General features: G+C 31.9%; 1 protein-coding gene across 1 annotated transcript in view; it reads left to right on the top strand.

Moving 5' to 3' along the window:
* The window catches only part of LOC107454011 (uncharacterized), a 34,130-nt gene extending 15,633 nt beyond the window's left edge, over positions 1 to 18,497 (top strand). Inside the window, exons 6-7 of the mRNA XM_016071056.4 lie at positions 13,426 to 13,590; positions 18,186 to 18,497. Coding sequence (XP_015926542.2) covers positions 13,426 to 13,590; positions 18,186 to 18,238 — 218 coding nt within the window. The 3' untranslated portion in view covers positions 18,239 to 18,497. The remainder of the gene's footprint in view (positions 1 to 13,425; positions 13,591 to 18,185) is intronic.
* The last annotated feature ends 5,812 nt before the right edge of the window (positions 18,498 to 24,309 follow it).

Raw genomic sequence — 24,309 nt, 5'->3', positions numbered from 1 at the left:
GGGTTAATCGAATGGACTGGCCTGCCCAGAGCCCAGACCTGAACCCTATCAAGAACCTCTGGGACGAGTTGGATCGCAGAATTAAGGGGTGTACTACCCGTCCAAATTAGGTGAAGGAACTTACATGTCTTGTCCAAGCCGAGTGGCAGAAAATACTGTCACACAAGGACTTGTGGAAAGTATGCCCCGGAGGGTTCACGCTGTAATTGCCTCTCGTTGAGGTTCTACCAACTATTGATTATGAATAAAGTTTGTTTTTCTTTTCAATCACACGTGTCCAAATACTTATTGGTAGATAGTGTCTATACCTTACTCCAAATAGAGGAAAATATATTGTAAACTCTTTTTTCACCCTACAATGAAAATCGAGTGATAAAAAAGTGGAAGTACTCGTTTATTTAAGATATTGAAGCTAAAAACTCGCCAAGTATAAATTGGTTTTAAATCTTGAAACTCTGATTTTTAACCTCTGATATTTCTCAACTTGTTTATTTTTTATTTTGTTGTCTCCAATTGATATACATTGATCTTTTATCCTTAATTTCTTATAAAAGATTAAAATTATATTCATTAAATGTACACTGTAAAAAATTTCTGTTAATAAACATGATGATTCGGTAACGTTCCGACAGAAAATTTCTGTTCATTAAAATTACGGAAGTTTACTATAAAACTACATCATAATCTGCCAAAAGAAACATTTTTTCGTTTAGCAAATAAAATCTGTAACCATTAATACAGTTATGTACAGTTTTGAATATGAAACACTCACAGTAAACACATCGTCGTATAAATCGTGTATCACGATTTATACGACGAATACTGGTGCTGGCCGTCATGGTGATCAAGGAGTTGGCCTCATATAAAGAAGGTCACGGATTCGAATCCCGCTTCAGGAAGTCTAAACTTAACGATGAAAAAAAATAAAAAATTTCAGAAAATTTTTCCGATCATGATGGTTTTTGATAATTCAAAAATCACGAAAAATCACTCAAAAAATAAAATAATTAAAAAATTAATCAAAATTTTAAAAATCCATTTCACTTTACAAACCAGACCTTTATGCCAAATTACTCTGCTGTTTTCTAAAGACCGTACTCTAGATGGCCGGAAATTTCTGATGTGTGCAAACATTGTCTGTAGTTTAACGATGGGGAAAAAATAAAAATTCTCAAACGATTCTTTCGATCATTATGATTTTTGATGCCTCAAAAATCACATAAAAAAATAAAATAATTAAAAGACTAATCAAAATTTTAAAAATCTTTTTCACTTTACAAACCAGACCTTTATGCCAAATTACTCTGCTGTTTTCTAGAGACCGTACTCTAGACGGCCGAAAATTTCTGATGTGTGCAAACATTGTCTGTAGTTTAACGATGGGGAAGAAATAAAAATTCTCAAACGATTCTTTCGATCATTATGATTTTTGATGCCTCAAAAATCACGAAAAAAAAATAAAATAATTAAAAGACTAATCAAAATTTTAAAAATCATTTTCACTTTACAAACCAGATCTTTATGCCAAATTACTCTGCTGTTTTCTAGAGACCGTACTCTAGACGGCCGAAAATTTCTGATGTGTGCAAACATTGTCTGTAGTTTAACGATGGGGAAGAAATAAAAATTCTCAAACGATTCTTTCGATCATTATGATTTTGGATGCCTCAAAAATCACATAAAAAAATAAAATAATTAAAAGACTAATCAAAATTTTAAAAATCTTTTTCACTTTACAAACCAGACCTTTATGCCAAATTACTCTGCTGTTTTCTAGAGACCGTACTCTAGACGGCCGAAAATTTCTGATGTGTGCAAACATTGTCTGTAGTTTAACGATGGGGAAGAAATAAAAATTCTCAAACGATTCTTTCGATCATTATGATTTTTGATGCCTCAAAAATCACATAAAAAATAAAATAATTAAAAGACTAATCAAAATTTTAAAAATCTTTTTCACTTTACAAACCAGACCTTTATGCCAAATTACTCTGCTGTTTTCTAGAGACCGTACTCTAGACGGCCGAAAATTTCTGATGTGTGCAAACATTGTCTGTAGTTTAACGATGGGGAAGAAATAAAAATTCTCAAACGATTCTTTCGATCATTATGATTTTTGATGCCTCAAAAATCACATAAAAAATAAAATAATTAAAAGACTAATCAAAATTTTAAAAATCTTTTTCACTTTACAAACCAGATCTTTATGCCAAATTACTCTGCTGTTTTCTAGAGACCGTACTCTAGACGGCCGAAAATTTCTGATGTGTGCAAACATTGTCTGTAGTTTAACGATGGGGAAGAAATAAAAATTCTCAAACGATTCTTTCGATCATTATGATTTTTGATGCCTCAAAAATCACATAAAAAAATAAAATAATTAAAAGACTAATCAAAATTTTAAAAATCTTTTTCACTTTACAAACCAGACCTTTATGCCAAATTACTCTGCTGTTTTCTAGAGACCGTACTCTAGACGGCCGAAAATTTCTGATGTGTGCAAACATTGTCTGTAGTTTAACGATGGGAAAGAAATAAAAATTCTCAAACGATTCTTTCGATCATTATGATTTTTGATGCCTCAAAAATCACATAAAAAATAAAATAATTAAAAGACTAATCAAAATTTTAAAAATCTTTTTCACTTTACAAACCAGACCTTTATGCCAAACTACTCTGCTGTTTTCTAGAGACCGTACTCTAGACGGCCGAAAATTTCTGATGTGTGCAAACATTGTCTGTAGTTTAAAGATGGGGAAAAAATAAAAATTCTCAAACGATTCTTTCGATCATTATGATTTTTGATGCCTCAAAAATCACATAAAAAAATAAAATAATTAAAAGACTACTCAAAATTTTAAAAATCTTTTTCACTTTACAAACCAGACCTTTATGCCAAATTACTCTGCTGTTTTCTCAAGACCGTACTCTAGATGGCCGGAAATTTCTGATGTGTGCAAACATTGTCTGTAGTTTAACGATGGGGAAAAAATAAAAATTCTCAAACGATTCTTTCGATCATTATGATTTTTGATGCCTCAAAAATCACATAAAAAAATAAAATAATTAAAAGAGCAATCAAAATTTTAAAAATCTTTTTCACTTTACAAACCAGACCTTTATGCCAAATTACTCTGCTGTTTTCTAGAGACCGTGCTCTAGACGGCCGAAAATTTCTGATGTGTGCAAACATTGTCTGTAGTTTAACGATGGGGAAAAAATAAAAATTCTCTAACGATACTTCCGATCATGAGGATTTTTGATATCTCAAAAATCACACAAAATATAACATAATTAAAAAACCAATCAAAATTTTAAAAATCCATTTCACTTTACAAACCAGACCTTCATGCGAAATTACTCTGTTGTTTCCTGAGGACCATTCTCTAGAACGCAGAAAATTTTTGATGTGTACAAACATTATCTATAGTTTAACGACGGGGAAATAATAAAAATACTGTGGTGTGGCTAAATCAAAAAGGGGGGTGACTAACATTAAGTCAAATTAAGATTAAATAAAATTTAGATACTAATTATGTAAAGGCCGAAAAAGTATAAATGGTGTACAGAGGAAGTGGGTGCAAACATTAAGGTAAGCGCAACAAAGGAGCATGCTGAAAAAAAGGAAGAGAAAACAACTTATACAGTAAAATTACTCACCAGACTCATAGTTAATGATGCAGAAAATCATAGTTTATTTATAAAATAACATTTAAAAACAGGTAAAAATGCTTGGCAAACATGCCAACACCAGAAATCTCGGCCTAAGCCGCAAAAACTAAACAAAACTACAATTGAGAAAAAAAAAACTGCTACTGACTATTTCTTCATTATGAAGATAGGGGAGAAAACTCTCGCCAAAAAATTAAACTTTTGCGAATAACCATTCGGTTGGCTGGAGAAGGATCAGAGGGGCAAATCACAGAGCTGCAAATATTGGCCAACTGGCGAAATTAATTGTTAAGCTCCATGCCAAACATGAAGCGGGGTTGTCTAAAGTGGTGATACACCTGGTAAAGAATTTTGTGGAATGTTCTGGAACATTCTTGGCGCCATCATAAGATCAAAAGGGGCGCTTTGCAATTGATGCAAGCCGAAACGTGGGAAAGAGGACTTGCTGACATTCCTTCTCCATCCAACAATAGGGGTTTGCTGACTGGACATACATCTTGCTGTCAGCAAGTAACAAAAGGAGGAATCTTCTTTTAAAGGAAGAACATACATGCAGAGAAAGATTACTTTCCCAAGGTTACAAAACAAATTGAGGCTTAAAACTTAAATATTACATGAAATATATTGCAAAGAATTATTGAATACTGATAACTAAATAACATTAATTACAAGTGTAAAAAGAAGAAATTAAAAAACATACAATTAAAAGTTTATCACAAATTTAACAGTTACAATTATTTAAGCGTTTAATACATTATTAACAAAATAACAATTAACAAATGATTATTAAATTAGATGAATGATGATGATTACATAAATTAAGATGATTAGATAATTAAATTAGAATTAACAATGATTAGATAATGAAATTAGATAATTAAATTAAAATTAACAATTGATTTTATTTAATATGTAGTATACCATACTACATATATTCCCCCCAGATACAGAAAAAAAGGTGAAGCCTTTTTGTACAAAAACTAAATTCAGGACAGCAGGATCTGAAAATAAACAAATGCCAAAACAATTAATATATCCAATGCAATAATGGGAAGACAAAAATCAGAAGCTGGGAAAAAGGTAAAAATTTGCATCCAACAAAAATTAAAAAAAAAACTTGAATAAATACTTAATTGACAACACACAAATACACTACACTGAGAAAAAAAAAACTTGGTGAGATGTTAAGTTGTTTTCAATGAATAATGGCAACACAAAGTCTAAAAAAAAAATATATATACACAAAAAAGGAAAAAGGTTTACAAAATTCATCTGAAAAGCAAAAGTATTAGTGCTTGAGAATGAAATTCGTGAAAAGTCACAATTTGGGAGGGAGTCCATGTCAAGAAGAACTAATCAAGTAAGACAGATAAAAATATGTACTGCTCCTGTAGCTGTGCACCTTGATCTCAAACAACACATCCAACCATTTAGCTGCTATTAATTTGACGAAATACCACAGTTCAGTGAATCCAGAAGTCAACCATATATGATGCACGGTGAACTATGAAACACCGACATTGAGTTGCCACTAATTTGACGAAAACACAGAGTTCAATGAAACCAGTAGGAGCACGATATGAGACTATGTGAACGAAGAAACATTGTCATTAAATAAGAGGCCAAGATTACCTCAGTATAAGACGGCAGGATCATGCCTCAGGAGCCGATAGTAGACAATACACACATCAGACATCTCCAGATACGGGATATAGACATCAGGGACGAAGACAGTTCGAGGTAGCAGATACACTGACCACTTCCAGATAAGGTCTGGCAAAAGACAACTGGCAGAAGTCCAGATGAGGGATAGCAACATCAGGGATGAAGACAGTACAAGGTAGCAGATACACTGACCACTTTCAGATAAAGTCTGGCAACGACAACTAGCAAAAGTCCAGATGAGGGGTACAGACATCAGGGATGAAGACAGTTCAAGGTAGCACCAGAAGACAGAGCCGAGCAGTACAGTTTGTGTTGTTGTAGTAAGTTCTGACTCATATGTTCATACAAATATTGAAAACAATTTATATTAGCTCAAACAAAGATATATGCATAAAAACAATACTTATAGACAAGTAAGCATAAACAAAAAATGAGAATAATGTACACTAAAAAATTTAGACTTTGTGTTAGACCAACAAGGTTTAGAACATGTCTCCAAAAAAGGTTGCATGAAAATGCATATAAAAATGACAAATAGAAGATTGGGATAAAACCATTACTTAAAATTAAATGCAGTATTAAAATTGCATTAAAGGTTATTTGTATAGTACCACATTCCAAAATAAACAAGGAAAACCTAATTGTATTAGGAAAAATCCAAAGTAATAATTAAAGTCACTTAAGTTACAAAATGTTTACATGAATAGTTGAGTAAAAACAAACTAAGAAAATAGGTAAAAAGTATTGCCCTGAGTTGATAAAAAATTTAACAAGAAAGTGATTAATTAATTAATGATTCTGAAACAAACGTTTCGATCACAACATTCCCAAAAAAAATCTTGTCAGGCCTGATAAGATGTCACATGTACGCCAGCGTAGCAGAGACATCCCAAAATTTTATGGGGGTTAGCAAGCAAAACATTAGCAAAATCACACAAACAGTTATTTGAATTAAACATGTGAACGAAGAAAATATCTAGTATTTTGTTGAGGTAATTTATTACTGGTAGCACACAGAGATGTTTTTCTATGCGGGGCTAACCTTAGACGGTTTGCATGAATTTTAAACACAGGAGCATTAGGATTAGATAAAAATTGGATACTAAAATTAACATCATTATGTTTTGTAATGATGGTGTATGGACCATTGAATTTGGGATTAAAAGAATCTTTGGATTTCAAATATACAATATCATTTACTTCGAATTTACGAAGTTTAGCTTTCCTTTCAAACTTACTGTTTTGATCAGTCTGATTCTGCCTTAAAGAAGTATAAGCATTACTATAATAATTATTTAGATCATTTAAAACCTGAGAAACATAAGAAGCTTGGTCTAAACTTATAAGTTTATTGTTAGAATTTTGGTATGTGTCAAAGAAAATACTCATTTCACGACCAAAATGAAGCATGTTAGGGCTATATCCTGTGGCAGGATGAATAGCACTATTATAGATTTGTTGGTGAATTAAGAGGGCAGATTGAATAGAAATTCCTTGTTCTCGCAAGGCAATCAATGAGGATTTTAAGGAAGTGTTTATTCTTTCTGAAACTGAGTTCAGTTGAGGGTGCCCTGAAGTGGTATGTATTACCTTAATACCTAGTTCAGAATTTATAGTATGAAACACTTCACAATTAAATTGAGTTCCAAGATCACTTAAAATCATGGTAACTCTACCAAACAATGACATATAATTTAACAAATGTTGGACCATAGTATTAGCAGTTAAGTTCCTTAAGTGATATAACACAGTAAACTTACTGAAGTGATCAATAACAGTTAGCACATGCCCAGTATCTTTAATAGGTCCAACAATATCAATACTAATAAAATCCCCAGGGCGAGTAGGTAGGTACACATTTTTTAAGGGGGCTGGTTTGACAGAATAATGTTTGATGCGAATACATGCATCACAAGATAACACATAGTTTAACGTGTCAGCATAGTAGCCTTTCCAATAAAATCTTTTTGACAATAACTCAAAAGTTTTCTTGACACCTGTATGAGATACATGAGTAATTTCCAAAACCTTAGGTCTGAGAGACTTGGGCACAACTATTAAATCAGCATAATCATTCTTATTATACTCTTTATGAAACATGAGTAGCTTAGTATCAGGGGATATAAAATATTTATCAATAATTTTAGTGTTTAAGTTATTATCATTTAATTTAGTAATGATATCATTAAGTTCTTGATCTTTGGTTTGATTGTCCTTAAATGTTTCATTAGATATTTCAAATTTAGGGTCAGTTTGAGTAACACACACTAACTCATTATTTTTAGGATCAGAAAAAGGTACAATTAGGGATTCAGTATTATCAAAATCATTAAAATTACAGTCTTCTCTTAAATCAGGATTTTGGCATCGACTAAAATAGTCAGCTAGAACATTACAAGAACCGGGTACATATTTAAAATCAAAAGTGTACTCACTTAATAAAAGAAGCCAACGCGTTATAATGTCAGCAGGTGAAGTAGATTTTTTGTAGTATTTAAGGGGTTTCGAATCAGATAGAACTGTGAATGATTTGTTGTATAAATAGTACTTGAATGCTGTTATACCCTTAACAATGGCGAGCAACTCCAACTTTATAGCAGGATAATTTTTCTCACCCTTATTTAATGATTTGCTAAAATAACCTACTGGATGAAAACCATCCTCATATTCTTGTAATAACACAGCAGAAACTGCCATTTTACTTGCATCAGTGTTTAAAAAGAATTTCTTAGAAAAGTCAGGTAATTTGACAAACGGCTTGTTAAAAAAAATATCCTGTAAGGATTTAAATGCATCTTGATGCTGTTGGGTCCATTTAAATGAAATATTCTTCTTCGTAAGATCAGTTAAAACACCAGTTAATTCTGCAAAGTTGGGTATCAATGAGCGATAAAATCCGCATAAACCTAGAAATCGTTTAACTTGTTTTACTGTTTTTGGAGCAGCAAAATTAGTGATTTTAGCAATATTAAATTCAACAGGTGAAATTATGTTTTTGGCAATACGAAAACCTAAATAATCTATTTCTTGTTCAAAAAATCTACATTTAGAGGGAGTAAGAGTTACATTATATTTACTTAAAATGTTTAACACAGCTTTAACTTTACCCATCATGTCATCAAATTCATTGGCACAGATGATAAAATCATCTTGGTAGGCATAAATATGCTCAATACCATGTGCTTTTAACTCATCAATAATTTTGTCAACGAAAGCTTGAAAGGTACTGGCACTAGTTTTGAGACCAAAAGGTAGTCGTTTGTTAGAATATGTACCAAAAGGTGTAGTAAATGTTAACACCTCCTGAAGTTCATCAGGTACCATTATTTGATTATAAGCACTTTTAAAATCTACTTTTGAATAATATTGAAATTGAGAAATATTGTTAATTAGAGTCGAAATCTTGGGAAGAGGGTACGTTGAATTTTCTATTATGGAATTAAGTAACCTAAAGTCTAAAGCAAGTCTATATTTGTTTTGATTAGAGGAGTCAGTATCTTTTTTCTTTACTAAAACCATGGGCGAAGCCCAGCTAGAAACATTTCTTTCAATAATATTAGCATTCATTAACTCAGTGAGTTCATTTTTTACAATATCCTGTAAAGCTTGTGGTATATCATAAGGTAAGGTTTTAATAGGGTTATTGGATTTTAACTTAATACTAGGTTCAACTAAATCGGTACAGCCAAGTGTGGCAACAGATTTTGAAAAACAAGCATAATTATTTAATAATATATCAGCAATAACATGTTTTTGAGATTCATCTAAATTATCAAGGTAAAAATCATTAATAGACAACTCTAATTTTCGTCTTTCAAGCATTTCAGGTGAAGCTTGAATCAAATTTACATACTCATTATTGACATTTTGGTTATCAAGATTATTTTTAACATCAAAATCACTAGAAATTGATCCAATTTTGCAAGACTTATTTAAATGAATTGGTGATGCACTTTTGTTATATATTAATACATGAAATGAACTTTGGGTTAAATTATGAACACTTGGATGCATCAATAAATCATTATGATTAATAAGGGGAGTAAACAAAATGTCATTATTTAAAAATTTGTCATTATCAGTAGAGACATTGATGAAAACACTTTCATTAGGATCAATAACAACCTTATTAGTTAAATGAACATGTGATATTATATTTTGAACATTTTTCTGTTCAGACAAAGGTAAAGCAAAAGGTAATTTAAAAGAGTCAAAAATCAATTCATTATTCTTAGAATCTATAATTATGTTATATTTGGATATTATATCATATCCAATGATACCTTGAAAATGAGAAGTATTAAATTTAGATACAAAAAAATGATGCTTAAACTGACTATTACTGATTTTAAAAGAAATTTGAGCACACGATAAAAAATTAAGTTCAGAGTTTAATGTAGAAATTTTTACGTTTCTAGATAAATATTTAACTTTAGTTACTAATTTAATTTGGTCAAAAATATCTTTAGGCATTAATGAAATAGAAGCACCAGAATCAATTAAAAATGTGAACTTTTTATCACCAAACATTATATCAATAAGTGGTAAATTACATTTGTTTTCACTAAAAAAATTAAACAAGGTTGTCTCATTAGACATTGGATTTAAGAATTCAGATATTTTTGTTTTACCATCACCCATAGTGTGATTTAAATACTCAGAAGGTTGATCAGACTGATCAGAAACAGGGGTTCGTTTAGTTTGAAAAGGGACCACAGTTTGCCTACAATGTGGTCCCGACACTAGTTTAAATTGGGACGACCTTGATTTTGTGGTCTTCGGTTATTACTTGAACCACTACTTCTGTTAGGATTTTGCCCAGAACCCTGCAAGTTCAAGTATTGGTAACATCGAGCCATAATATGACCATTTCTCCCACAAAAATGACATACAACTCGTTGTCTAGCATTGTTATTTTGGGTTCTCACATTAGATGTTGTGAATTGAGGACAATTTTTTAGACAATGGTCAGGAGATTTGCATAGAGGACATAAATTTACTGCCTCTTGAACAATAGTAGTCAATTGCTTAATTTGATCTTTAAGCATTTCGATTTCAGAGCATTGGTCCATATTTTGGGTTTTATTTAGAACATTAACTGCAGCATTAGTATGTGGTGCAGAGCAGGAAGATATTATTTCTGCCTTATTTACAATTGCCATGAAATCTGAAGGATCCTCAAAGGCTAGTTGAGTCTTTATGCTAGGAGATATAGCATTTAAGAATTGAATTGACTTAATTTTGTTTAATGCAGCTGCATCATTAATAAAAGCATATGCCTGATGGGCTGCTGACTCAAGTCTATGGGCAAAATTTCTTATCGTTTCATTATGAAACATGTTTAGATCATTAAATTCAGCAATAGCTGAGGCTTCATTTTTTGTTGCACAAAAAAAATTTTGAAGGATTTTTACTGCTTCCTCAAAAGAATTGAGGCTTAGGCAACTAGGAGAAGTTGCAAAAAAGGTAAGTGCAGAACCCTTTAATTTGGACTTAAGGAAACTAAGGGCTGCCTGATTATTCCATTTGTTAAGTGCCTTAAGTTCCCTTACTTGGGACAAAAACCAGTTTAAAGTACTGGGATCCCCATAAAATGGGTCAATATTAAAGTGATATTCTCTTGAAGTTGGAATAACCTCACTCTGAGGGTCTGCTTGCCTAGTCCTTGGCATAATTAAAATATTCAAATACCAAAAATTAAAAAAATGCTTAGATAAAAAAAATTTCAATTATCTACCCCTAAAATAAATTTATGAAAAACATGAAATAAAAAATAAAAAAACACCATCATAAAAGTGCACACTTAAAACATAAAAAAATGGAGACATATTCTAAACTATTCAAGAATTTCCTTTTCACCAATGATGCATCTCAAATAAAAACATTTAAAATAAATATAAAATAAACATAAGTACAATGATCGAATGAAAAGAGGTGCATCATTGAGTTTTCAGCATGTCAACTGTTGCAAACGCGGCACCAAATATTATGTGGTGTGGCTAAATCAAAAAGGGGGGTGACTAACATTAAGTCAAATTAAGATTAAATAAAATTTAGATACTAATTATGTAAAGGCCGAAAAAGTATAAATGGTGTACAGAGGAAGTGGGTGCAAACATTAAGGTAAGCGCAACAAAGGAGCATGCTGAAAAAAAGGAAGAGAAAACAACTTATACAGTAAAATTACTCACCAGACTCATAGTTAATGATGCAGAAAATCATAGTTTATTTATAAAATAACATTTAAAAACAGGTAAAAATGCTTGGCAAACATGCCAACACCAGAAATCTCGGCCTAAGCCGCAAAAACTAAACAAAACTACAATTGAGAAAAAAAAAACTGCTACTGACTATTTCTTCATTATGAAGATAGGGGAGAAAACTCTCGCCAAAAAATTAAACTTTTGCGAATAACCATTCGGTTGGCTGGAGAAGGATCAGAGGGGCAAATCACAGAGCTGCAAATATTGGCCAACTGGCGAAATTAATTGTTAAGCTCCATGCCAAACATGAAGCGGGGTTGTCTAAAGTGGTGATACACCTGGTAAAGAATTTTGTGGAATGTTCTGGAACATTCTTGGCGCCATCATAAGATCAAAAGGGGCGCTTTGCAATTGATGCAAGCCGAAACGTGGGAAAGAGGACTTGCTGACATTCCTTCTCCATCCAACAATAGGGGTTTGCTGACTGGACATACATCTTGCTGTCAGCAAGTAACAAAAGGAGGAATCTTCTTTTAAAGGAAGAACATACATGCAGAGAAAGATTACTTTCCCAAGGTTACAAAACAAATTGAGGCTTAAAACTTAAATATTACATGAAATATATTGCAAAGAATTATTGAATACTGATAACTAAATAACATTAATTACAAGTGTAAAAAGAAGAAATTAAAAAACATACAATTAAAAGTTTATCACAAATTTAACAGTTACAATTATTTAAGCGTTTAATACATTATTAACAAAATAACAATTAACAAATGATTATTAAATTAGATGAATGATGATGATTACATAAATTAAGATGATTAGATAATTAAATTAGAATTAACAATGATTAGATAATGAAATTAGATAATTAAATTAAAATTAACAATTGATTTTATTTAATATGTAGTATACCATACTACAAATACTTAGACGATTCTTCCGATCATGATGGTTCCCGATACCTCAAAAATCACGTAAAATCACATAAAATTAATAAACTAATCAAAATTTGAAAAATCTATTTCACTGCGCAAACCAGACGGTAAACAAATATTTTTATGCCTAACTTCTCTGCTGTTTCCTGAGGAGCGTACTCTGACCGGCAGAAAGTATCTGATGTGTACAAACATTATCTACAGGGTTTTGTTACGGGAAAATTCTCTGTCAACTTGTTTTTTTTTCTCGTATCATATGGCTTATCTCTGGCAATCTTACTTTCAGAAGTCTCCCGTAATATAACAGATTTTTTTACAGTGTTCTTTAAAAACTTTAATCGCAGTGTTCTTTATTTGTGATTTTTTTTGTTCTAGGAAAAATTGTTACCTGGGAAATGAGTAACAAGTTTAACTTTATTGAGAATGAAAATTTAACCAAGAAAATTAGGCTAAGGCAACAAATCAATTGACACAATTAATAAGGAAATACAACATAAAACATTAAGAGTACGGAATTTCATCGCCTGGAATTTAATCTGGAAACCCAGCTTAATAGTATGTATTCCTGGTACTATCCTGTCCCGCAAAACAAATGGTTTTAAAATCAGACTCTCGGAATGCTTTGAGACGAAGCACGAGAAAAGAGATCAATTTTACCTAATATTTGAGGGCTCGTGTTTCATGAAAAATTAGTCAATTTCATGATTTTCAAAAGCACCAAAATAACTTTAGCTTAACGATTGACGAATTGTCAAATTATATCTGTAGATGGGTTAAATGTTTTAGGGAGACGACCGTATAAGAAACTAATTGATTTATTTTGAACCTAATCTAAGTCTTAGAACTTTTCCGAAATTCAGATTGCCGCGTATTAAAGGAATTTGAAGCTCTTATTCTTATTTGTTGAGGATATTTAAGTTTTTATTTATTTTTACTTGCAGCTCCAACATGCGTGGACCCTCACTTACATATAAATTATGGTAGGATTCAGCTAACTCGAAAGACTGCTGAGTTAGTTTGTGAAAAAGGTTTCATACGTAGTCCTGACGAACTAATGACATGCATACGGGGAAATGTTTGGAACGAAAAAAATCTTTATTGTCAAGGTAAGTACTAAATTATAATTTTAATCATCTTTCATTAATAATATCATATACCGGGAGATTCAAAGTTAGAACAGACTTATAAACAGATTGACAGAACTGTAAAAAATCCAAGAAATGGATGTTTTACACGAAGAATAAACATAGGGGAATAAGGTTAGCTTCCATAGACATAATGTAAACCAGTCCACCAAGTTCTGGTGTGGATACTGTGCATAAAAGAAAAGCATCATTTTAGGGTCACAGCAGCAGTGGTTCTTTTTTTTATTTCCAATGGCAAGGCATGTTACATTTATAAGAGCAAGCCAATGCGAAACAATGAGCTATCGATTACAAATATTGACCGAAGTCATTGAAGCCTCAGACGTTCCCTAGCTCTCCAATACAGGGCGGTCTCGGAGTCGGCAGAGCCACGAAATGTCCCGCATAGACGCAGATGAGCTCTATTCAGAGGTTCTCCCATATCGCATAATGAACAAAGAGGGGAGTCGAAAATACCGATTGTATGGAGATGCTCACTCAGGCAGTCATGTACCTTAACCAGCCGGAACAATGCCACTGCCTCACGTCTTGGGCAATCGGGTATATTAGCAAGATCTTCACTACTCCAGGTCTTTGATTTAATCCTATCTTTTATTTGTGTTTTGAATTTCGACTTCAAAGCTTGTTTCCAGAAGAGCTTTTTCGAGTGAAAAGACAGCCCAGATTCATTTGTTTGCTGTAGAAGAGTACCTTTTCGTGCGAGAAGATCTGCTTAATCGTTCCCATAAATGCCGCAGTGTCCAGGGATCCATTGTACCTTGATGCGTTTGTTTTCCAGACTAATATGATGAATTAACTCCCGGCACTGCAGGACCTCACGAGAAAAGACAGATGTTGGAGCCCCAGCAGAGCCAATGGCAGTGGTTCTTGAAATGGGTTTGCACCTGCCTCTCCTCTCAAATTGGGGTTGAGGAGAAGAAAAGTTCTCTTTTTATTTATTGTTGGTTTGCTCGACATTTTTACATTATTGATAAACTATTAGTGATAACTGTTCTATCAACTAAGATATTTCTTTAAAAATACATTTATATCATCCATCCATGTTGATTAAATCTGCTAACACATTTTGACTTAGAAAGAAGGAATAAAATGGTGGTTGGCGGGAGGAAGCGTACACAACCGTACATGCTGAGTTGTCCAACAACCGGTACGCAGGTGAGGTACCTCTTGACTGTCGCTGGATCTTAGTACATATGATGCTCTGCTTAATCTGAGTATGTTGCTGCTCCCCCTGTAATTTATTTTTCTGGTATGGCATATCACACTGAGCAGTAGTTATGTATTCGAAGAGGTGGACTTTTTCTCCTACCTATATTCTTCTTACTAGCATACCTCACTGAGCAGTATTTACGTATTCGAAGATGTGGACTTTTTTCTCCTACCTATATTCTTCTTACTAGCATACCTCACTGAGCAGTATTTACGTATTCGAAGAGGTGGACTTTTTCCTCCTACCTATATTCTTCTTACTAGCATACCTCACTGAGCAGTATTTACGTATTCGAAGAGGTGGACTTTTTCTCCTACCTATATTCTTCTTACTAGCATACCTCACTGAGCAGTATTTACGTATTCGAAGAGGTGGACTTTTTCTCCTACCTATATTCTTCTATTTTCCGAACCCCGTTAGTGAGTGCTATTTTGCTTAATTTAAAATTTCTATAAAAAATCTATGTACTTTTTTACTAGTTGGAGAGACAATTCAGCAATTTTTGACCTTATAAAGTTGATGCATGGTGTTTCAATTTGTTTCTATTGATTTCTTTTACAGTAGAAATTCAGAAAACTAGTGGACAAAATTACGAAAAGAACAGAGTAGCTTAGTCCAACCATATATTTTCTAATGAAAACTATTTCTAAAGTCATCATCTGAGAAATGTAAGTTTGCAGGGAGTAAAAATAACAAAGAAAACATTGAGAACAGTTGCAAAAAATATTTATTACTATTTCCCTATTTTTATAAATAATATTAATACAAGCCACTCCACTAAAAAACTTTAAAGGATAATTGTTTGCTAAAATAACGAAACAAAAGAGAATTTTCATACAGTACTTGATAAAAATCAAGTTATTTGAAAAGTCTGGCAAAATCTTCTGCAAATAAAGAATTTACCGTGTCGTTTCCTTGGAGATGGAGTTTTTGAAATAACGCATTTTTAAAGAGATGTTGGATTTATCCACTTTTTTAGAAAAAAAGTGACCACCGTTCCTCTATATCTTTGTTTTTCAGATAAAAAAAAGTTCCAAGCTATCATTGCCATAAATGTTTAGAATTTCAGCCAAGAAATGCTTCAAAATGTTTTTCCCGAACAATTTTGCTACCATTATGGTCTTCGTCTAGAAATCCTTTATCACTCTGATTTTTTTTATTTTTATCATTCTTTCTTCACTAGAACTTTTTCAGTCATGGAGAGAAATTACAGAATTTTCCACGTTGATATATTTTCGCACTCTGTGACAGTGAGAAGGAGGTAAAGTAATCCCAATTTTTTTGTGAATTACGGGACATCAATATCCAACCAAAAATTACAATAAACTGAAGGAAGAAGAATTTCACAGTAATTTCTTGCAAATGATTATTGCATGTTCAATTGGAAATTACTTACCAGCTAATACTATGACCTTCACGGATCAAAGTTCCTAAGGCACTCAAATTGCCTACTCATCAGTAATAAGACGAGAAATCATTAATCATGTACAAAACATTTAAAAACTGCAATTCTAAAGGAAAGTTGCGCAATGCAGTAGAAATTCCATAAGAAAATTAAAACCAATAGAAAATTTTAAGGAAGAAAACAATAAAAATAATGGAAAATATATTAATGACATCCGAAGATGACGTCGTCAAGGGGTACCAGCCCCGGAAGTCATAAAAATGTAAAACCTTTTCTATTGAGAAATCATGACAAATGTCTAATATATGCTCTGTTTGTACTCCAAAGGTTTTGGAAGAAGTCCAGAAAGAGAAAAAAGGAGAATACATAATACAAAAACAAAATGCAAAAGTACAAAAAGAAAAACAATGTTCGAAAATCTACTGTAGTAGGTTTCTGAACATTGTTCAAAAATCGACTAGAAAATATATTTTTGTTTAACTAAAACACACAACAATCTGAAAAACCATAGTTTAAGAGAGGAATATTTTGTTGTAGGTTTTTGAACATTGTTCAAAAATCTACTGCAAAATATTCCTTTGTTAAACTAAAACACATAACAATCTTAAAAACCATAGTTTACCAGAGGAATATTTTGTAGTAGGTTTTTGAACATTGTTCAAAAATCTACTACAAAATATTACTTTGTTAAACTAAAGCACACAACAATCTGAAAAACCATAGTTTAACACAGGAATATTTTGTAGTAGGTTTTTGAACATTGTTTTTCCCTTCGTACTTTTGCATTTTGATTTTGTATTATGTATTCTCTCTTTCTGGACTTCTTGCAAAACCTTTGGGGTACAGAGAGAGCAAATATTAGACATTTGTCATGCTCTCTCGATAGAAAAGGTTTTGCATTTCTACGACTTCCGAGGCTGGTACCCCTTGACGACGTCAGCTTCGGATTTTATTTATATATTTTCCTTTATTTTTATTGTTTTCTTCCTTAAAATTTTCTATCACCAGCTCATCAGTCACTTTAAAAAAATTATTTTCACACTGATGAACTATCACTAATAGGAACACTTTTCCCTCAATCTTTTCAATATTCCAACTAGTGACCCTTGTTATTTACATGGTACTCTAAGGCCAATGAGTAACTGTTGAGTTTTATTTGGCGCGCGAAGTAAAATTGTATACCATACAATGTGTGTTATACAAGGAATGGGCTTTATGTTCTGTATAGAGTATCATTAAATTGATTTTGCAGATGGAATTTGTTTTTTGTTATGTTTAAGTGACCGACCTGTTTATTGTTTGCCGATGAACTGCCCAGCAACGATTCTGCTAGTCACATAAAATGAAAAAATTTAGGAACATTGGAGCATATACTGAGGCGCTCTTTTGTCATGAGCATGCTATGGACGCAAAGAGGGCCGGTATCTGCATCTACCAGTCCCAGATGACTGCAAGTAGTCATGACCCGTTGATCTCAGATATGTATGTCTAAAGTGTATGTCTAAGCAGTCCACGGTGGCCACTCAGGGAAGGAACTAGAATTTTTTGTCGATTTATTCAAAAATATAGTTTTGCTTGTACGATAGTAAAGTTTTCTCTTTGCATTTGAGGAAACGATTAGATTTAATTGAAAGGGATACATATGCACAAAGGCAAAAGGGAATTCAGTAAGGCAAGTACATTTGGATCAATTATCAAGTGGAAACTATCCGGCCAAAGAAGGAGCATCAAAAAGTAGCAAGAATGAATCATTTCAATTTTTTGTTTAATTTCATTTCGGTTATAAATTTTTATTGTTGGTTTGGTTATAATAATAAATAAAGTTGAAGAGATATTGAAAATGATATCTGATATAAATTAAATTGTTTTAATAATTTTTATATTGTCGATGGTTGTTGTTGGGACTATTTCCAGTTAATTGGACGACATTTTATTTTTCAGAACAACTCTATGATCTTGGAGAGAAAGAAAATCCGCCTGACAATGAGCCATAATTTCAGAAATTGACATATATAGATCATGATATTTTAAATATCAAATTGCCACTAGCCACGGACAGATTTCGGGATAACATATTATCCGTGTTATGACCATCACTTATGGCTACTCTTAATATGATCACTCAAATACTGCTACTGAGAAGATTACTTTGTTGTAACTTCTATTGTGACCACTACTATTTTAAATTGCTTAAGCGAAAGTTTAGATATCATTTCAAATTTGAATAATAGGACATAAATTCGCTATTTTGTATTTCTCGTGTCAGTTCTTCATTTTTTCTATCATAAGTCCTTTTGTTTTAATCATATTTTTTCAATAACAGTTTTCTCATGGAAGATCATGTCTTTTTATCTACTTTTAGTTATTCAAGTTTTACAAATAATTTTTTAAAAGTAAAGTAATTTACAAGTAAAATAATTTTCATAAGGATTGCAATTTTCGTTCTAAAAATATGAGATGGATATTAATAAACAAATGTCGAAGAGAAAAATTAAATTTTATGAATGTGTTCTTTCATTTTGAAGTAAATAAGCTAATAAAAATTACTTATTATGTTACCTGGTGACAAAATAAAACGAAATAAAGAATTATACCCAACCTAATGTTAAGTAATATTTTAAAGTAGTTAATAAATATCTGGCAGCAATTTCAAATATCAATTAAAAATGCGTTATGTCAATAATTAATATCAATTAATTAATACCTTATCAATTTTTATAAATGACCGTATTTTTTTTTATTAAAGATTAAATTTGTAGATTGTATGCGTCAACTTAGTAGATTGTATGGATATTTTCTTCCTTGAACCGTTAATATCTCACTTGCTTAACGAAGTTATCGTAGCTCAAAAAGTACTAATAGCATTTTTAAGAAAAAATTAATTTTATTGAATCTTTGAAAATTTATACCATTTTTAATTATGAGTTATTACGTAGAACTATGGCAATGAAGACTATGCGAAATACAAATAGTGTGTTTGGCTCTACCAAAGCGTAATATTCACACACAAAAAGAAAAAAAATGCTGATGTTGAGTGTTTGGTACGCATGTGTGATCCATTAGGATTTTATGAAACCTGGTTCATTTGAAACAATAGAAATATAATGTGATAAACTTGACGAAATAATGCAAAATCTAAAGATTGGTCAACAGATCATCTTATTGCTTGGCAATTCCTAGCAACGCACTACACAAATGAGTAATGCAAAACTACAAGAATTGGAATTTCTTCATCATGCTCCACATCCAGTGATTGAATGGTTGCGCTTCACCTTCCTGTGCTGCAAGTCCGGGGTTCTATTCTGGGATCGGGCAAGGTAGAATAAGCTTTTCATCCTTTTAGTGGGTCGATAAAATGAGTACCAATCATGATTGGGGACTAAATACTGGGGGGTTTGAGCTCGGCTGACCACCTAACCAGAACATCAGTCCCTGCAATCCAGGGCCCAAGGTCAAAAAAACTAAGAAGGGCCCAGTAGGTCTTGCCCCTTCATGGGCTGACGCGCCACAGAGTTTTTCATCATATTCCATACATTAGACTAGGTAGTCGCCACTGCCTACCTAAGTCAGCAGCGGTTTCCTAAATTCGGTCTTCCAATTTAGGAAGCTTCCTAAGTTTGTCCTAAATCATCCTAAATTTGGGCAACTTTTCAATATGACAGCAATTTAATTCCAAAAATTCTATTAAAGTGACCTTCCTGGTATTCATTAACTCTCGTCTGTTGTTTTTTTTCCCACTCACCTAAACAACCTATTGCTTACATGGTAAAAGAATATAGAAGGTATGAATTCATTTTCAGATGAATGAAATAGCTCCTTATAGTATGTGTAAGGTATTAACCTACTTACTCTTTTTTTTCTACAAATTTTATAATAGGAGACCTGATAATTACACTAAAGAAATACTTTTTTTCTTTCCTGTTGCCCAAGATTTTTTAATGGATCTTGAGTATTTTTGCATTCTTCATTTTAAATCTGCGCTCAGTTTCTCATTCCATGGTAAAGTTTTTTTTTTTTTTTGAAAGACGTTTTGGTCCTTTTTTTTGTACAAATGTACAAATTTTAAAACTTTGTATGCAACAGAGGGTCACGTAAATGTTGCAACAAACTTCAAGAAGAGTTAAGGCACATCATCAGGATTAAAATTGCATACGAACCCATGCACTGAAATGTCATCATGCACCGCTACAGGCGCTTTTTCATTATTAATTGATTCTTTGTGCTTTTGAGCAGGTCCTCTAGCCGCGCCGATGACTAAGCGCCTCTAGCCGCGAACGACGACTTTTCAGGGCATGATTTCCTATACTATTTTAATCCTGTTGTGCCTTAACTCCCCTAGAAATTTATAGCAACATTTATGCGTCTCCTTGCTATATATAACGTTTTTTAGCTTGTACATTTTGACAAAAATGGACTAAAAATGTTATTTAAAAAAACTTTAGCTTTAAGAGCTAAACTAGTTTCAGATTTGAAGCCCCTACTCCCGATTTAGACAAGGCTCAGTATTTGTATAAATTTTAAAAAAATGTTCCCCAGTGTAATTGACATAATTACTATCTAGCCTCATATTAAATGCATTTTATTCCTTAAAACAAGTCCTATTTATTCATCAAATATTTGCGAGATTAGAAAAAACTAACACATTTTTTATAAAAGAACTTATTATTAATTCATTCTAAATACATTATAATAAATGAGCAGATTAAAAAAAAGACAATTTATTATGATATTTTAATTTTATATGCAATATGAATGAAATAGATTACTGTAACTTTTTTAAGCAATTAGCGAATATTATAGCCGTAGCATTAATTCAAGATAATTTAGTTTCATCGTAAAATATGATTAATATTATATAACAATAACAGTATTAGACAGTATTCGAAATCATTATTATGGAAATATATTTAAATAACAAGTTAAGAAATTTTGTCGTTTCACATCTGGGAGAAGCGTTATTTATTTTCAGCCTTAATTGAAGAATGAGTTTCGATTTTAATAACAACAGTTTCATATCTTAAATCTCTAATATTTAAAAAGAAGTTTCAATTTAATTTAAAATTTATTGAATTTTATTTCATTTTATTTCTAGAAATTTTTGTATCTTATTCTAATTTCGAATAAATAAATTTATTGTTATTACGTCATATTTTTAATAAATGTCATAGTACAGTTTGGCTGTCTATATGAATAGAGAAAATGAATTTATCAATTTATTTTTATATTGAGTGTATAGAAAATTGAATAAACATGCAAATAAATTTTTAATGTTATTGTGTCGTTTGATTAAAACATAAGAACTAGAGTTTTAGTGAGAAAGGGGTAAACAAGGAGAAATGATTCATCAAAGAATGATTAAAGATTCCTTCTCCGAATTATTCAGACAAATATGCAGGCATAATCAGACGAGTATATTTTGAGCACGCCTGGTATTTGGTGTTCCTGTCAATAAGACTTACATATAAAGTAAAAGAACGAATATAACTTTACCTCTTCATTACAGCATTTATAAATTATAAATTAGTTTCACTATTATTTTAACAGCTGAGTTCAGATTAACATTTAACAAACAAAAAATATATATTTACTCAGTGCCTGGCTTTGAGGACATTTTTGAGAAATTCAATAATAAATAAATTTGGAGTCGTTAAATTCAGCCAAAACTATATTGGTTAATCCTTACGCGGATAAGAAAAGATCCGTTAAAATTACCGTACTGTATGATAATGACATTTATGTTGGGGGGGGGGGGGGAGAACAAAAATAAAACGAAAATTCTGGTTTTTGTTCATAATTATTATTATACGTTTAATAAAAAATACTAAGCTGAAAAGTGAATTTAACCGAATGAATTAATTTTTATTTTTATTAGTTTTAAGTATGTTTATCCTCACACGGATAAAAAAAGATCCGTTAAAATTACCGTACTGTATGATAATGACATCTGTGTTAAAAAAAAAAACGAAAATTCTGGTTTTCGTTCGTAATTATTACTATACGTCAGGGCTCGAAAAACCTCAGAAATTTTACCCGTCCCCGAGGACGGCTTGTCCAACAATGTACCCGTCCTCCTTTGAAACTAACCCGTAGAATATATAAAAATATAATTTTCTCTTATTTATTACAAACACTTATATAAATTGCACAATGAATTAGTTACCATGATTACAAATACTAGGATTACATTATACAGTAATAAAAGAAATACTAGGTTACTAATAGTAACCTAATATTTCTTTTATGAAATAATTTAAATGACAAAGGCCAAGACGGGAAAGAGGCCGTCCGCGCGGACGTCGGATTCGAGAAATTCGTTGTCCGCGGGGAATTTTTGACCGCCGAGGACGGGCGGACGGGCTGTTTTTCGAGCCCTGCTATACGTTTAATAAAAAATACTAAACTGAAAAGTAAATTTAACCGAATAAATTAGTTTTATGTCACGTTACAAGTTATCATGATAAAATTACCGAATTGTACCACGGTTATCAAATTTTATCACATATTATAAGACCATGGATTATTTTTGATTCTACCAAAATCTCTACCAAAGCGCTTTGGTAAAAATACCTATTTTTTTGGTGTTCCTTTAGAGGTAGAAACACGGTAAAGTTAACTATATTCTGGTAGTTTGACCATACCTTTTTTTTTCTCAATACAGAAAGAGTCACACTTGTGCTTTTGCCTTTATTCAATTTATTTATCTTACGAAGATTTTCCTTTTTTTTAGGAGATCGAACTATTAAAACCTTCCAATTTACTTAATTAATTATTTTAATATGCAGAAACACCAGAACTAACGAAACGAACTGAACTAACAACTTCATTCTAAATTTTTCATCTGTTTCCTGTCCCTTGGTCCATGTTAACGTAAATTAGCAATTTAATTACAAAGCATGCTAAATTTGCATTGTATATGTTTCCTGATAAATGTTAAGATTATTAAAGATGTATACTATATTTTCCTTTAGCCTCTATATTTTCAGAATTCATCGGAAAAATGTTTAGTGTAGTCGTCACTTTTATAAATATTATTAAATTATACACTAAAAGGCTTCATGTCGAGAAAGGAATAAATAAGCTCGTACTAGTTCTTATGCTTTGCATGTAGGTGATATGAGGTAAATTTTCAGACTTAAACTCAAAACATTTTCGCATCTAAAATAGATTAAAGGTAAATATATTTTTATTTATCATTTCTGCTATCCCCCTTTTATAGCGGGGTCGTATCTTATGCTGAGGTTATTTTCCTTCTCGTATATAATCAAGAATTAAAAATATGAGTATGAATGTCGCTGTGGCTCAGGTGATAGAGCATTCGCCTCCCAATGAGGTAACCCGGGCTCGAATTCCAGCTGTGGCTGGTTGATGCAAATTCTGCTCCCGGCTTGCACCAATCACAGTCATTTGGTCACTTTTCATTTTTGTATTTTTTTCTAAATATTTGTTAACACGAATTAAAGAACTATAATTTTGAAAACCAGAATATCCGGTAAACCGATACCAAATGAATAGAAAAATTACAGAATGAATGGTTTAAATACCGTATATTTTAGTTTTATTAACTAGAATTATGTTGTTTTTTTTCTACCACAAAATGTCATTATCATACAGTTCGGTAATTTAACCTTAAGCCATACCAATACAGCTCATGAATTCCATTTTATTTTGTAGTCATGTTTGAATACAATTAAATTTAAATCATGAAATCGAAATAATTCGTCTATAAACGTCTCCTCCTTCCTTCCACTGGTCGCTGTAAAATTATCAAACGCTGACCGATCCCCAGCGATAAGATGATTAGGCAGCTCTGCATTAAATTGAATAAAAAGATCACTAAAGATTTCACTAATATAAGTTTTCTTTGGACACTAAATTTAAAAATATTCCGTTTAATTAAAACTATTTGTTTTTTTACTTATTCTCTTGTACAGATGAGTATAGCGGAATTACCGATTAACGAGTGTCTTAAAGGAAACAGGAAAAACAGCTTTCATTTCAAAAGGTAAGTCGTGCCATTATGAAATATAAGTTTTTGTTTGGGGGTGGGGGCAAGAAATGCTCACAC

Source organism: Parasteatoda tepidariorum, chromosome 1 (genome assembly GCF_982258835.1).
Source record: "Parasteatoda tepidariorum strain Cologne lab strain chromosome 1, Ptep-v5.0, whole genome shotgun sequence".
NCBI classification, from domain to species: domain Eukaryota; kingdom Metazoa; phylum Arthropoda; class Arachnida; order Araneae; family Theridiidae; genus Parasteatoda; species Parasteatoda tepidariorum.
Note: the sequence above shows the minus strand (reverse complement) of the source record. Positions and strands in the feature narration are given on the sequence as shown.